Raw genomic sequence first — 15,306 nt, 5'->3', positions numbered from 1 at the left:
TGCACAGAACTGAAGGTAAATGAGCACATAGTAAGGGAACACACAATTATGCATGTTGGCAATATGGCTCAAGACACCAAAATGTTTCTGATGTCTGCATAGTATCAAGATGCCCGAAAGTCCTGATTCTTAATTCCTTTGAATAAATTTTCACAACCAGACATCAATAGACATGTCCTTCTCTGCCCCCCCCACCCCCCCAACAGATTACAGTAACAGAGCAACTGCAAAAGAGCTATGCCAAGAATCAGATCTACACCTACGTGGGGGACATTCTCATTGCAGTCAATCCTTTTCGGAACTTAGACCTTTACGCTACACAGGTAGGAAAATAAAATCTTGCAATTTTGAGTGATTTCACAAACACACACACACACACACACACACACACACACACACCCCTTGGTAACGTCACTGGGCTTGACCACATGTCCCTGGAGCTGTTTGCTTAGATCTGTCGGAGAAGTGATTGATGTCCTACGCTTGGACTAAAGACAGGCCACAAGGGAAGAAGTTGTGCAAAGTCTCATTTCTCACTCTGAGTTGGAAGAGAACATTGAGTGGAATATTGCCTCTGAGCTAGGCTAATGAGTATTCCGAACCAGGTAATTATAAATTTTGGCAACATCACTGCTCATAACTGGTCAGCCTTTTTACGCCCATTAACCTTAAATAATGTGTCTTGTGTCTTCATTTCACAAAGGGGGAGGGGACTTTCCACACAACATCACTGCTCATAACTGGTCAGTCTCATGAGGCCAGTGACACAAGATGATAGTCTAAAAACAGAGGAGTACATAGCATTTCTCTTTTAACTTTTCAGCATTCCAAACTGTACATTGGGGCCAAACGGACTGCCAACCCTCCTCACATCTTTGCTGTGGCTGATATCGCATACCAGTCCATGGTCACATTCAGCTCTGATCAGGTAGTGGTAATGGTGGGCCAGGTTTGATATAACCCTCTGGGTTGTGGAGATAGCCGGTTATAGCATGTGCTCTTCCACTCTTGCCTTCAGTGTATTGTCATATCTGGAGAAAGTGGAGCAGGGAAGACACAAAGTGCCCATCTTCTGGTTCAGCAGTTGACTGTCCTTGGAAGGGTAAGACATATCCTAGACCTCTTTATTTATGTCTTTGCAAGGCATAGGCAAACTCCGGCCCTCCAGATGTTTTGGAACTACAATTCCCATCATCCCTAGCTAACAGGACCAGTGGTCAGGGATGATGGGAATTGTAGTCTCAAAACATCTGGAGGGCCGGAGTTTGCCTATGCCTGGTCTTTGTCTTCTGCCATCCTGTACCATGCCAGATCAGCCACCAACTTGTAAATAAAGCCTTTGCCACATTTTTCTTTTGCACCCTTAGACATGATCAAATCCCCAATAGGATGGAGAGTGGTTCAAATAAATATGTTCCCCTAGTTAAGTAACTAATAGGTGAACTATCCTTTACTTTCTGCTGGTTATTGATGGTGAACATCCCCAGATAAGGAGGATTCCAACAACCCCACAGAGGAAAGGAGTACTATTCCGTCACTGCTCTGAAAAATTACGTTTGTGTTTTAAAGTTCTGTGCATTTTCCTTATTGTTGTTGTTGTTTTGGAATGCGTATCTAGGCTAATAACAGGACACTTCAAGAAAAAATTCTCCAAGTCAACAATCTGCTGGAGGCTTTTGGAAATGCAGGCACTATTATTAATGATAATTCCAGCAGATTTGGGAAATACCTAGAAATGAAGTTCACTTCCAGTGGAACTGTTGTAAGTGCTCTGATTTCAGAATACCTCCTAGAAAAATCAAGAGTCATACATCAAGCTGTGTAAGTAAAAGGAAAACAAAGGGGGTGCTTTTCTGGCTGTGGGAAAGAGAGAGGGAGGCTTGGTTCAAACAAACTCTAAGGGCAGTACAGCCTACATTGGGGTGGGACTCCATCTGCCTAGCCCAGGCACTGTAAAGTCTAGCAGGCATAGGCAAACTCGGCCCTCCAGATGTTTGGGGACTACAATTCCCACCATACCTGACCACTGGTCCTGTTAGTTAGGGATGAGGGGAGTTGTAGTCCCAAAACATCTGGAGGGCCGAGTTTGGGGGTGCCTGGACTAACCCAATCAGACACCTTGGATGTAGCCTCTGAAACTGCATTGTGCATAACCTGAACTGTGTAATGTTTATTATTATTATTATTATTATTATTATTATTATTATTATCTGCATTTTATGTAGGCTAATGCCGATGTAGCTTGGGCCTTTACATCTAAGCCAGGCTTCCTCAAACTCAGCCCTCCAGATGTTTTTGGCCTACAACTCCCATGATCCCTAGCTAGCAGGACCAGTGGTCAGGGATGATGGAAATTGTAGTCTTAAAAAATCTGGAGGGCTGAGTTTGAGGAAGCCTGATCTAAGCTCTGTGTAAATGTTATGATGACCAACACACTGATTTATTTGGGTTAAGCATTAACAGTGGACTGGGAATCATGATGTCGCATTCCCCTGAGTTGGGCTAAGCTACTTCTATAATTACTATTACCATTTATTGCATTTGTTAGCTGTTGCAATTCTACTTTAAGCTGTCTTAGGAGGGCTTGTTGCCCTGAAAGGCAGTGGGAAAACATTTCAAATAAAATAAATTTTATAATAGTAGAAGGCAATCAGAAATTAGACGTTACTGGTTCAATGTTGATTGTGTTTCAATAATTGCCACATTGGGGTGTGTTTTTTTCCCCATTTCAGAGGAGAGAAGAATTTTCATATTTTCTATTACATCTATGCTGGTTTGGCTGAGAAGAAAAAACTAGCTCATTACAAATTGCCAGAAAATAAACCTCCCAGGTATAACATTCCATTTGTATTGTATTATTTAGGATAAATGCATAAGTGCGCTGCCTTTGCTAGAGTGAGCCTTCTGAAATGTAGAGTGGATTCACAATTTCTCATACTTTTTCCCCTGTCCCCATCATCCTTCTAGGTATCTACAAAATGAACATCTCAGAACTGTACAAGATTTCATGAACAATAGCTTCTACAAATCCCAATTTGAATTAATTGAGCAGTGCTTCAAGGTGATTGGGTTTACGATGGAGGTGAGCGTCAGTGATATTTTAACTTGTGCACCTTAGAGAGAGAAGTAGGCCTTGATTGACAGTCGCGTGTATGAAGGTTGTCAATAATTTCTAGAGTAGTGGGTGTCTCGCTCCCAGTTCAGGGGCCTGATCCAACCCCCACACTAATTTCTCCCCCAAGATGCCACTAATTTTGGAGGCAGTGGCAAAAAGAAGGGGAATACATTTGACACAGTGCTAGAGTGGCTGAAACCCATCGCCCTGATGGGAATCCAAATCACCTCCTCTCCTGTCATCAGATCAGCTGTTTGATGAGCAGAGAAAGGGCAATAACACCAGACTCCCCGAGTGTCTCTATTTTCCTGAGATGTCCCTGATTTAGGTTTTTTTTCCAAAAAAATTATTGGTTTTTACAATATTAACGACAAACAAAAACACAAAACAAACAAAACATAACAAACATAAATCATAACCTTATTGAAAATAACAGTTATTAACTTTGTAAAACGACCTCCTCGTTTCCCCTTAGTTGAATTTCATTGCATATCCTTATAATGGTTTTCCAAATCCCAATTTTGATACCCTTTAAATTAAACATTAACATATTTAAGTCTTCTCCTTCTTGTATTAAACATATTATTTTGTCAGTTAACATAAATACAATCCTAAGCCCATTAAGTATCTGGAAGCTGTTTCCAGTTAGTTTAGCTTAACAAATTTAGCTAAATAATCCTTAAATTTCTTCCATTCTTCGTGGTGTTCCTCCTCCTTCTGGTCACGGACTCTTCCGGTTAGATCGGCTAGCTCCAAAAAATCCATCATCTTCATCTGCCATTCTACTGTTGGTAATTCTTGAGTTTTCCACTTTTTAGCTAACAAAATACGAGCCGCAGTTGTGGCATACAAAAATAGTTTAACATCTTTCTTGGGCAATTCCAAACCTGTTATTCCAAGAAGAAAGGCCTCTGGTTTCTTTATAAATTTATATTTCAACATTTTTTTCAGTTCATTATAAATCTTTTCCCAGAAGTCTTTCACCTTGGGGCAGGTCCACCACATATGAAAGAATGTTCCTTCCTTTCCTTTGCATTTCCAACATGTATTATCACAGTTATGATACATCTTTGCTAATTTTATAGGAGTCAAATACCATCTATACATCATCTTCATAATATTTTCCTTTAACAAAGTACATGCGGTGAACTTAACCCCTTTTTTCCACAATCTTTCCCAGTCCTCAAACATTATATTATGTCCTAAATCTCTTGCCCAATCTATCATCACCGATTTAACTTGTTCATCTTTCGTATGCCACTCCAGCAAAAGCTTGTACATTTTCGATAAATTTTTACCTTCAGTATCTAACAACTCCATCTCCAACTTAGATTTTTCCAAGGTAAAACCGTTTTTCTTATCCAAGTTATACAATTCATTAATCTGGTGGTAATGTAGCCAATTTAGCTTATCTTTAATTTGCTCAAATGGTCTTAATTTATAACCTTCCTCTTCCTCTATTAATAAATCATAATATCTCAACCATTTGGTATCCATATTTAATTTTTTCTGGGCCTTTGCCTCCATTGGTGAAAACCATCTGGGCGTCTTTCTTTCTAAAAGGTCTTTGTATTTTATCCAAACATTATACAACAATTTCCTAATTATATGATTTTTAAATGCTTTATGGGCTTTTACTTTATCATACCACAAATATGCGAGATGTCCCTGATTTAGAGAAGCCATCCCGGTTTCTGATTTGATCCTGAAATGTCCTGCTTTTCCTCAGGATGTCCCTATTTTCACTGGAGAAATGTTGGAGGGTATGGTAGCATGTCCCTATTTTCATTTGAGAAATGTGGGAGGGCATGTATAGGGAAGTTTTTTAAATGTTTGATATTTTATTACATTTTTATATACGTTGGACGCCACCTAGAGTAGCTGGGGCAACCCAGCAAAATGTGTGGAGTATAAATAGTAAAATTATCAGTAGGGAATGGGATGTCTCTATTTCACTAGAGAAATGTTGGAGGCTATGTAACACCCCCTTCTCAGCTGATCTGCATGGATTAGCTGAGAAGGAGTGTCTGTATGTCTAAGATTATAGCCCTCAGTTTCTAGCCAAAGAGTGAGATGTTGGTCCAGAAAAGGTTGACCACCCCATTCTAGAGTACTTCCCCCAAAGGTGGCAGCTGGTGGTGGCTTTAAGTTGTGAGTCTGCACTCCAGCAAACCATAATCAGTTGACTACGGAGCACGGTTGCTTGGTAGCAAAACAAACTACAATTCCTAGCTCATATTACAATGAGTTGGGGGGCGGGGAGGCACACAGATAGGCTGTGTGTCAGAGCTTCCCTTCTAATTCCTGGATCCAGCATGGATTCAATTGCTGGAATACCTAAGCCAGCCTGGTAATGCCCACTAAGTATGGTTTGTTAAGGGAACAAAGAGAGTGACTCTGTGCCAAATGGGTAGGCCTCCCTCCCTCAGCTGTCTGTTATTTGGAGAGAGTTGAGTGATGTGAGCTAGAAACTGGATGCAATAGAAGTCTGGAAAGGCAGAGAGAGTGCCAGGCCTGATTTCTGCTAGAATCCAAGGCTGTAGCTATGGGAGAAGCAAGGCCCTCTTTTGGTGTTGATGCTGTGAACCCCTCCATCAAAGGCTCAGGTTGTATATGTGTGTAAATAAACCTTATATCATAAAGACACCACAATCTCTGCTGTGCCTCATTCCTAAAAGGAAACACAAACCCTTCGTAAGCATCCGGAACCCCCGGAATCTTGCACTGCTCAGAGATTGGGGTGGCGTGTCACAATATGTGCAGCTAATCCAGGGATTTGTGGTTTCTTTTGTCCCGGCGTGAGTAGGAGGAGCAACTTCTGTCCAATTTGCTTGTGCATAGTTAATGCCTTACTGTGATTTGTGAACACTGCCATGAAATCGTGTTCAGTGTCAGCTTTGGCTTTTCCGGACCAGCTAGTACAAAAGACTGTAATTTCAACAAGCTTTTCATCAGGCAAAATTAGCGCTTGAAGCACACAGAAGTGGGATGAGCTGTAACTTCTTTCTAGGTTTCAGTGTACCCTGTTTCTAAACAGAAGAGGCTGGCTTGTCTAATTTGTGCTCCCTTAAGAGGGAATTTGAGCTATAGCCACACACACAGCAGGTTTTGCCTCTCCATTGACAGCACTCTGCTTTTCTGGGTGCACAGGATGGGGGGAAATTACATGGGAGTGCATGAAAAAGTGAAGCCCCCAGAAATGCGGTCTTTAGACTTCTGTTTCCTCCAGATTCTGCTATGTTTAGAAAGGCTCTGGGGCAGAACTTGATTGCAGTATGGTCAAAACAACCCCCTAAGCATTTCAGAAAATCTCTCCCTTTTTAACAGAGTGGCAGGTCCCTGTGCTGTAAACACATAGCCTATATATTCCTTTGCTCCTTTAAAATCAAACTGAAGGTTACATGGCAACACACACACACACACACACACACACACACACACACACACACACGATGCAAGGAAAGGGCTGTTGAGAATAAAAGTAATCACGCCTTACAAGAGATCGGGAAAGGGTACAAAAGATGTTAGCTGCAATACATGTAACATGGTGTAATGACAGAAGTTGGTATAATCAGTAGTCAATATAATCATTTTATTCCATTTATCAGAATAATTTACAAATAGACATAGTGGGTGATTATTTCTTCAAAAGAAAAAGAATCAAAACACAAGCCTATGGGTAGTAGGTCTTTTGTTTGCTTGTTTGCTTGTTTGTTTCCTTAACCCTAAGATTTGCAGAATCAGAAAAATGTTTAGAAGAAAATCCCTAAGGGGGGAAGATCCAGAAAAACATACCCATTAAGTACTGAATAGAACTATTCTTACTCTATTAGCTATATAACCTCCATGCCATACCTTTTTTTAAAAAAATATTCAAGCTGCACTGTAAAGTTAAAGCAAATTGAAGAGGGTGCAGCCCCTGGTAAAATGCTGTTTCTCTAAATGCAAGATGGATATTAAAATGAAGAAATGGAATGCTGTGATTATTGCCTGGGGTGTCAATTATAAGGCTATGAATTGGAATGTTTTTGTGCATCTGTCTTTCAGGAACTAGGGAGCGTATACAGCATCCTTGCTGCCATTTTAAACGTGGGCAACATCGAATTCTCTTCCGTAGTAACTGAGTACATGATTGACAAGAGCATCATTTCCAATCCAACGCCTCTGGAGAACTGTGAGTTTTCTTTCCTTTTTATAATTATTAAATGCCTTTTGTGAACTGTCTCCATAATTATGAGCTCCAGACTTATCTGCATATTGCAGAAATCTTACCTCATTGCTTGAAAAGCTCTACACAGCCTGGGCCCAGCCTCTTAACAAACTTCACATGTTTTTAAAGCAGCTAGTGGGGCTGGGATAGCCTGTTTTTTAATAGAATCATAAAATTGTAGAGTTGGAAGGGACCGTGAGGGTCATCTAGTCCAACCCCCTGCAATACATAAATCTTTTGCCCAACATGGGGCTTCAACCCATGAGCCTGAGATTAAGAGTCTCGTGCTCTACCAACTGAGCTAAGCTCAGTGTCTCCCACAACAGGCCACATGAATTTTTTGAAAGCCTAGACCAGTGTTTCCCAAACTTGGGTCTCCAGCTGTTTTTGGCCTACAACTCCCATCATCCCTAGCTAAGCAGGACCAGTGGTCAGGGATTATAGGAACTGAAGTCCCAAAACAGATGAAGACCCAAGTTTGGGAAACACTGGTCTAGAGTTTGAGTAGGGACTTTTCTCCTGTGACCCTCAACCTTGAGATTTTTTCCTGAGATGAATAGCTGAAGCACTGGGGGACTGGAGAAGATCTTTCCTGGGGCTGAATACCTGAGCATCTGGGTGATTAGTTTTTTGCTTTGGGGACAGCTGAGGTCCCTGGTAAGTGTGGTAAGGAATGGGACCCCCTGCCTGGTCCATAGTCCAGAGAGAAGCTGCATTCAATCTTGCAGCCTCTTGCATCAGCTCCTTGCTTGGTCAGGGAGCATAGAAACCCTGCAGCCCTTTGCTGGCAGAGTCTACACAACAGGGGTGACACCATAGAGTTTCATCTCTTCAGGAGTCCCAACAGTGAGAACACTACCCCCTTCTGTCCGTCCCCCTCCCCACGAACCTGGAGGAGGTTAGATAGTGGGAAGGCCTAAGGTGCATGTCTGGTTTCCTGCACAGGGTGAGAGCCTGAACAAGAAAGAAAGACACCAGATGCCTTCAGAGTGAGAGTCTGTAACTGACAGAAGGCTGGTCCTCCCTTGGTGTGAGACAGTGGGGGAGTAGATTCGCTCTAGCATGATAGTAACTTGGTGAGCTCTGTGGACTTTAGTAACATGGTTCCCAGTTCTGTCAGGTGCCTTCTGGGATGATTGGTAAAGGTAAAGGGACCCCTGACCATTAGGTCTAGTAGCGGACAACTCTGGGGTTGCGCGCTCATCTCACTCTATAGGCTGAGGGAGCCGGCATTTGTCTGCAGACAGCTTCCAGGTCATGTGTCCAGCATGACTAAGCTGCTTCTGGCGAACCAGAGCAGCACATGGAAATGCCTATACCTTCCTGCCAGAGCGGTACCTATTTATCTACTTGCACTTGATGTGCTTTTGAACTGCTAGGTGGGCAGGAGCTGGGACTGAACAATGGGAGCTCACCCCGTCGCAGGGATTCGAACTGCCAACCATCCAATTGGCAAACCCTAGGCTCAGTGGTTTAGACCACAGCACCACCCATGTCCCTCTGGAATGATTAGTTGTGGCTGATTTTGTCCTGTGCTGTTGTTGTTTGCACAATGTATTTGGGAAGCATTTGGGGAAGGAGGGACATGGGTTAGGCCACCCCAGTTTCAGTGATCAGGATAAAGGGAGATATAGCCATTGGGAAGTGATATCATGAGGACACGGCTATAAAACTGGCAGGGACCCTCTACAGCACCCTTTATCAGCCCAGATCGCATGAAGCCAAAAGAACTCAATAGCCCTTACAGAAGAATGCAAATAATGAAAAGCACAGGTGAAATCAAGCCCTGCCTTATTTAAAGCCTCAAACAGCCAAATGCAATTGCATCATGAAAATTACAAATATGCTGTTGTGCACAGATTCTTTATGTATATTTGTAAGGAACACACGTCTACCTCTTTGCTGGTGTATTTTCCCCTCTGTTTGATCTTCTTGCAGAGCAAGGAGCTGCAGTATTCATAATTTGCACAACACCAAAGCCCTTTTCCTTCTCAGCTACTTCCCACTGTACAGTTGATGGGCAGAAGGGGACCCAGGGTGCTTAATGAAATGCATGTGGTATCCAGTCTGTGGTCCAGGGGTCCCCCTCACCTGTTGTAGGGAGATTTTACATATAAAATTAAGAAATGTTTGATACATTATGGACGTGACACCATTCCTCCGTTTTCCAGCCGCATCTTTGCTGTGTATACAGGCAGATGAACTGCAAGAAGCTCTAACCTCTCATTGTGTGGTGGCCCGAGGGGAAACTATTATACGGCCCAACACGATGGAAAAAGCTTTTGATGTAAGAGACGCCACAGCCAAAGCCTTGTACGGGCGTCTCTTTAGTTGGATAGTCAACCGCATCAATGCGCTGCTCAAGCCAGGTACATTTTTAAGGTAAGGGTTTTTTCTCTCTCGTAAGAAACAGAACCTTGTCTCAATGTGAAATGCATAGTATCTGGAATGTCCCGAGACCCCAAGTCATCCAGACCAGAAATTTCAAATGGAACACAATACCAATTTCACTAGCTATTCCCAAACCCAACTTTTAAGATATTTTATTCTAAGCCCTTGCAAACAAAGCAAGAACAAGACTAGACTAAACAGTTTATTTGTAGTTGTGCTTCTCAGCAACACAAACATGTCTCTCTTAGCCACATCCCTTGCCTCATGTCTCCCTTAGGTTTAAATTCACAGTTTGGGCTCACTCCACCACTCCATGCATATAAAAGCCTCACCTCTTCCTTTCTGCATTCCAGTATGCAAGCATAAGGTCTGATTTACGCATTGCAAGGAGCCTGTGATATGCGCTGGCCATGGCTTCTGTGTGTGGTAGCTTATGCCTGCAGCAGGGTGAAAAGAAGAGTTCACCATGTGGATTGGCTGTCAGCTGGTGTTTCTGGCAGCTGCTGCCAAATGTGTGAAAACTGACTGTGTGATCAGAGTGATCCATGCAGTGCTATTTTGTGTGTTGCAGCAGCTGCAGTGAAAGCAGTTTCAATCTGCCTTCATGTGCCATTCATGATAAACCTGCCCTGAGAATTCACTACAGGTTGCTATCTTAGGTTCAGACATTTGCCTGGGTAGGGATAACATTTGCATAGTGCACAAACAGATGTGCTCCTTCCTCTCCACCTTGCAGAAAATGGACCAAACCAATGTAATGTAGCAGCAGACTAGAAGAGTGACTAGTGGGGTGCCACAGGGTTCTGTCTTGGGCCCGGTCTTATTCAACATCTTTATCAACGACTTGGATGATGGACTCAAGGGCATCCTGATCAAATTTGCAGATGACACCAAACTGGGAGGGGTGGCTAACACCCCAGAGGACAGGATCACACTTCAAAACGACCTTGACAGATTAGAGAACTGGGCCAAAACAAACAAGATGAATTTTAACAGGGAGAAATGTAAAGTATTGCACTTGGGCAAAAAAAATGAGAGGCACAAATACAAGATGGGTGGCACCTGGCTTGAGAGCAGTACATGTGAAAAGGATCTAGGAGTCTTGGTTGACCACAAACCTGACATGAGCCAACAGTGTGACGCGGCAGCTAAAAAAGCCAATGCAATTCTGGGCTGCATCAATAGGAGTATAGCATCTAGATCAAGGGAAGTAATAGTGCCACTGTATTCTGCTCTGGTCAGACCTCACCTGGAGTACTGTGTCCAGTTCTCGGCACCACAGTTCAAGAAGGACACTGACAAACTGGAACGGGTCCAGAGGAGGGCAACCAAAATGGTCAAAGGCCTGGAAACGATGCCTTATGAGGAACGGCTAAGGGAGCTGGGCATGTTTAGCCTGGAGAAGAGGAGGTTAAGGGGTGATATGATGGCCATGTTCAAATATATAAAAGGATGTCACATAGAGGAGGGAGAAAGGTTGTTTTCTGCTGCTCCAGAGAAGCGGACACAGAGCAATGGATCCAAACTACAAGAAAGAAGATTCCACCTAAACATTAGGAAGAACTTCCTGACAGTAAGAGCTGTTTGACAGTGGAATTTGCTGCCAAGGAGTGTGGTGGAGTCTCCTTCTTTGGAGGTCTTTAAGCAGAGGCTTGACAACCATATATCAGGAGTGCTCTGATAGTGTTTCCTGCTTGGCAGGGGGTTGGACTCGATGGCCCTTGTGGTCTCTTCCAACTATGATTCTATGATTCAGACCCTGGACTAGTTTTCACCTTTCAGCAGGTCTTGACCTATAATGGCTAATAAAAAGGCTTCTGGGCTTTTAACAAAGGTTATTTTAAACATCTTTTTCATTTCATTATACCGTATTTTTCGCCCTATAGGACGCACTTTTTCCCCTCCAAAAATGAAGGGGAAATGTGTGTGCGTCCTATGGGGCGAATGCAGGCTTTCGCTGAAGCCTGGAGCGCGAGAGGGGTCGGTGCGCACCGACCCCTCTCGCTCTGCAGGCTTCGCGGACCTCTCCGCAAGCAGCGGGAGCCAGCGCTGGGCTCCCACGGCTTGCAGAGAGCTGCCTGTTTGGGGGCTGGGGTCGGGGGAAGCTCGGGCCTCCCCCGCCCCAGCCCCGCACCTGGGGGGGGGGAATAATTTTTTTCCCTTTATTTCCCTCCCAAAAAACTAGGTGCGCCTTATGGGACGGTGCATCCTATAGGGCGAAAAATACGGTATATCATTTCCCAATATTTCTTGATTATTTTACAATTCCACCACATATGTAAAAACATACCCTCTTTTTCTTTACACTTCCAACATTTTTTAGAGCCTGTTTTATACATTTTTGCCATTGTTACAGGTGTAATATACCATCTATACATCATCTTCATATAATTATCTTTTAACAATATGCAATCAGTAAATTTTAAATTAGATTTCCATAATTTTCCCCAATCTCCCATTTGTATATTGTGTCCCAGGTCTTGTGCCCACTTTATCATCACACTTTTGACTTCCTCGTCTTTAGTTTCCCACTCTAATAGTAACTTATATGCTTTCCTTAGGAATTTTGTATTATCTTCGATGACTTCACTTTGGAATCTAGATAAAGCATAGCTGAATCCTTTTTTTACCTTCTTTAAATACCTCGTTTAATTGTAAGTGTTGCAGCCAATCTCTTACATGTATTTTAAGCAAGGGGCTTTTGTCCTGATTCAGCCAGGATACATTGCTGTAGAGCAAGATGCCTTTGTAAATTCAGATTTGCAATGCAAATTAACCCACGGGATATGCAAATACTTGTGCCTTCTATGAACACTCTTTGCCCAGGAGCAAGGACTGGCTGATCTTGTGGCCACTCTTACATTCAGAAATAAAGGGCTTGTAGTTAGACATTCGGTCTCCGGCTGACTCTCCTTGGCACACAGCACATTAGACTCTGACAACATCTCAAACTGGAGGAGACCCTGCCCAGTTGCTGACTCCCAGCCGTGTTAAACCAGACATGTAATAGGTAGTTTTTGAGGTAGCTGCGGGGCTGAAGCTGATGTGAAATAACCAAACGGCGCTGGAGAATCTAATGTGCAAATTCTGTACATTTCAGCGGAAATGACGAAGGGCTGAACATTGGGATTCTTGACATCTTTGGTTTTGAAAACTTCAAAAAGAATTCATTTGAACAGCTCTGCATCAACATTGCCAATGAGCAGATCCAGTTCTACTTCAACCAACATGTCTTTGCATGGGAGCAGGTGCGTGCTATAATTTGTGCGTCTGTGTTGTGTTTATTTTAAGTGTTTTATGCTGCTTTAAAAAAAAAAAAACCAGCTCAAAGCATCGTACAAAACCAAAAGAGTTGGTCAGTTTTTTAAATCGCATAAAGACAACACTGAAATGACAGCATCAAATTGCCTATTGAATTACCGGGCCACTCAAAAAACCAGGAGAGAAAGAAGATGCATTCGCTAAAGGCAAACACAGAGGTAGGACTCTCAGTCAGCTTATGTTTTACTCAGACTTCACCCATCAAAATCAGTGGACATGACTACGTTAGGTCCATTAACTTTACTAGGTCTAACTTCGAGTAAAACTAGTTGAATGCCACCTCAAGTGTTTGAACCAACCCCTTTTGCACACTGACAGGGAGAGCGCCTCTCAGCTAATGCATCCCTCAGCCCCATGCTTAATGAGCATGCTAATCTATGTGCATAGAACCCCTTCTCACACATTCTGAATGTAGGGCAAGCCCAAGGAATATGGTGGAGGATAGGCATGCCAACTCCTAGAGGCGGAGGTGTCTTCGACCCCCCTCCATATTGGCTGGCAGAGGCCCGGGCCCCCTCAATGTTGAGGTGGTGGAGGAGGCTGAGTGCAGAGCCAAGAGAGGTGCAGTTCAGTGGCTGGCTTCTCCTGAGCGCAAGAGAGGAAGCCGCACTGCACTCGGCCTTCTCCTGACGATTCAACAGCACATGTGCAACATGTGTCAGGCCCCCCAAGGTGCAAGACCCTCTGGTGGAAGCAGGGCTGACAAGTGTTACCAAGCAGACCTTTTCAGTCTCTTTACCTCCCCTGCTTGGGAGGTGTTTAAGGACATAGGTAAAGGTAAAGGGACCCCTGACCATTAGGTCCAGTCGTGACCGACTCTGGGGTTGCAGCGCTCATCCTGCTTTATTGGCCGAGGGAGCCGGCGTACAGCTTCCGGGTCATGTGGCCAGCATGACTAAGCCACTTCTGGTGAACCAGAGCAGCGCACGGAAACGCCATTTACCTTCCCGCTGGAGCGGTACCTCTTTATCTACTTGCACTTTGACATGCTTTCAAACTGCTAGGTTGGCAGGAGCAAGGACCGAGCAACGGGAGCTCACTCCGTTGTGGGGATTTGAACCGCCGATCTGATCGGCAAGTCCTAGGCTCTGTGGTTTAACCCACAGCACCACCCAAGTCCCGTTTAAGGACATAAGAACGAAATGCCTCTCTTTTACCCAGCATCCTCTTCTCACAGTGGCCAACCAGATGCTCATCGGAAGCCCCTGACCAAGGGCAGCCCCACTCTCTCCACCTGTGATTCCCAACAGCTGGTATTCACAGGCTTGCAACGTCCAGCAATAGAAGCATGAGGAAGTCATTGTGGCTCGTAACTATGGATAGCTTTACCGTAACCAAATTTGTCTAGTCCTCTTTCAAAGCCACCCAAGTTGGTGGCCACCGTTACTTCTGAGAGTGAATTTCATAGTTTAACTATTTGCGAGTTCAGACCCAGAAACCTCCCCCCTAAATAAATTCACACTTGACTCAAAATTTTGTTTTTTGTTTTTGGCAGAATTTAGGCCACAACTTTATTGATTACAGAAAGTGACTCGTTGCATAGGCTCTGGTTCGACTAGCTCCCTGCCATGCAGGTAGCGCTGACCCAGGGTTCCAGCATAGGTCAACCTAGGGTGAACACCTGGATAAGTGGAAAGCCGGGAACAGGCTAACTCCACCACCCAAATGTCCTCCTAGACTCAGGCACGGGCACAACACCCTCTCAAGGGTTGACCAAACCATCGAGTCCCTGGATTCCTTTAATGGAATATCCTTCACATAGGGATGGCGAGAGTGTTCTCCCATCCCTATCACCTGAACCAGAGCCTATCTGCAACCTTACAAGTTGTGATGATTTGCTATGCGGCAGGCAAAACCCAAATGGCAAGAGCCAATCAGCCAAGTGGGGAAAATTCCTGCCGTGCCCCTGTCCCAATGACAGACGACACGACGGCATAGCAAGGTCAAGCGCAAAGCCCTAAAAGTAGGGAGAGGTGGGCGGGTGTTCCGAATGCACACACCAAAAGAGGAAGCTCTGGGTCACGTGCATGGGCATAAATAGGTCCCTCAAACCGTTTGGACTGCGTCCCATTGGCCAGATTGTACACAGCTTCGAGGGACCTACCAATCGGGTGTTGTGGCTGACCAATCATACCCACCCACAACACAGGGTGTCGGTTTTCCAGGTCTCACTGCAATACGTGCCCTCTTTAAGGGAGGACCCAATTTGGCGCATGAAGTACTTTCTTTTGTCTATCCTGCTCATTTTTAAGGATAAGGTCATTCTACA

General features: G+C 44.0%; 1 protein-coding gene across 2 annotated transcripts in view; it reads left to right on the top strand.

The window, feature by feature from the left end:
• Positions 1-15,306, top strand: part of MYO3A (myosin IIIA) — a 104,509-nt gene that overhangs the window by 43,701 nt on the left and 45,502 nt on the right. For both annotated transcript variants that reach the window (XM_081834182.1, XM_081834181.1), the window contains exons 10-18: positions 207-323; positions 824-928; positions 1,019-1,102; positions 1,619-1,821; positions 2,733-2,831; positions 2,968-3,082; positions 7,163-7,289; positions 9,497-9,707; positions 12,817-12,964. In XM_081834182.1, the coding sequence (XP_081690308.1) occupies positions 207-323; positions 824-928; positions 1,019-1,102; positions 1,619-1,821; positions 2,733-2,831; positions 2,968-3,082; positions 7,163-7,289; positions 9,497-9,707; positions 12,817-12,964 (1,209 nt within the window). The remainder of the gene's footprint in view (positions 1-206; positions 324-823; positions 929-1,018; positions 1,103-1,618; positions 1,822-2,732; positions 2,832-2,967; positions 3,083-7,162; positions 7,290-9,496; positions 9,708-12,816; positions 12,965-15,306) is intronic.

The sequence above is a fragment of the Podarcis erhardii genome (genome assembly GCF_964252035.2).
Source record: "Podarcis erhardii genome assembly, chromosome: 12".
NCBI classification, from domain to species: Eukaryota; Metazoa; Chordata; class Lepidosauria; order Squamata; family Lacertidae; genus Podarcis; species Podarcis erhardii.
Note: the sequence above shows the minus strand (reverse complement) of the source record. Positions and strands in the feature narration are given on the sequence as shown.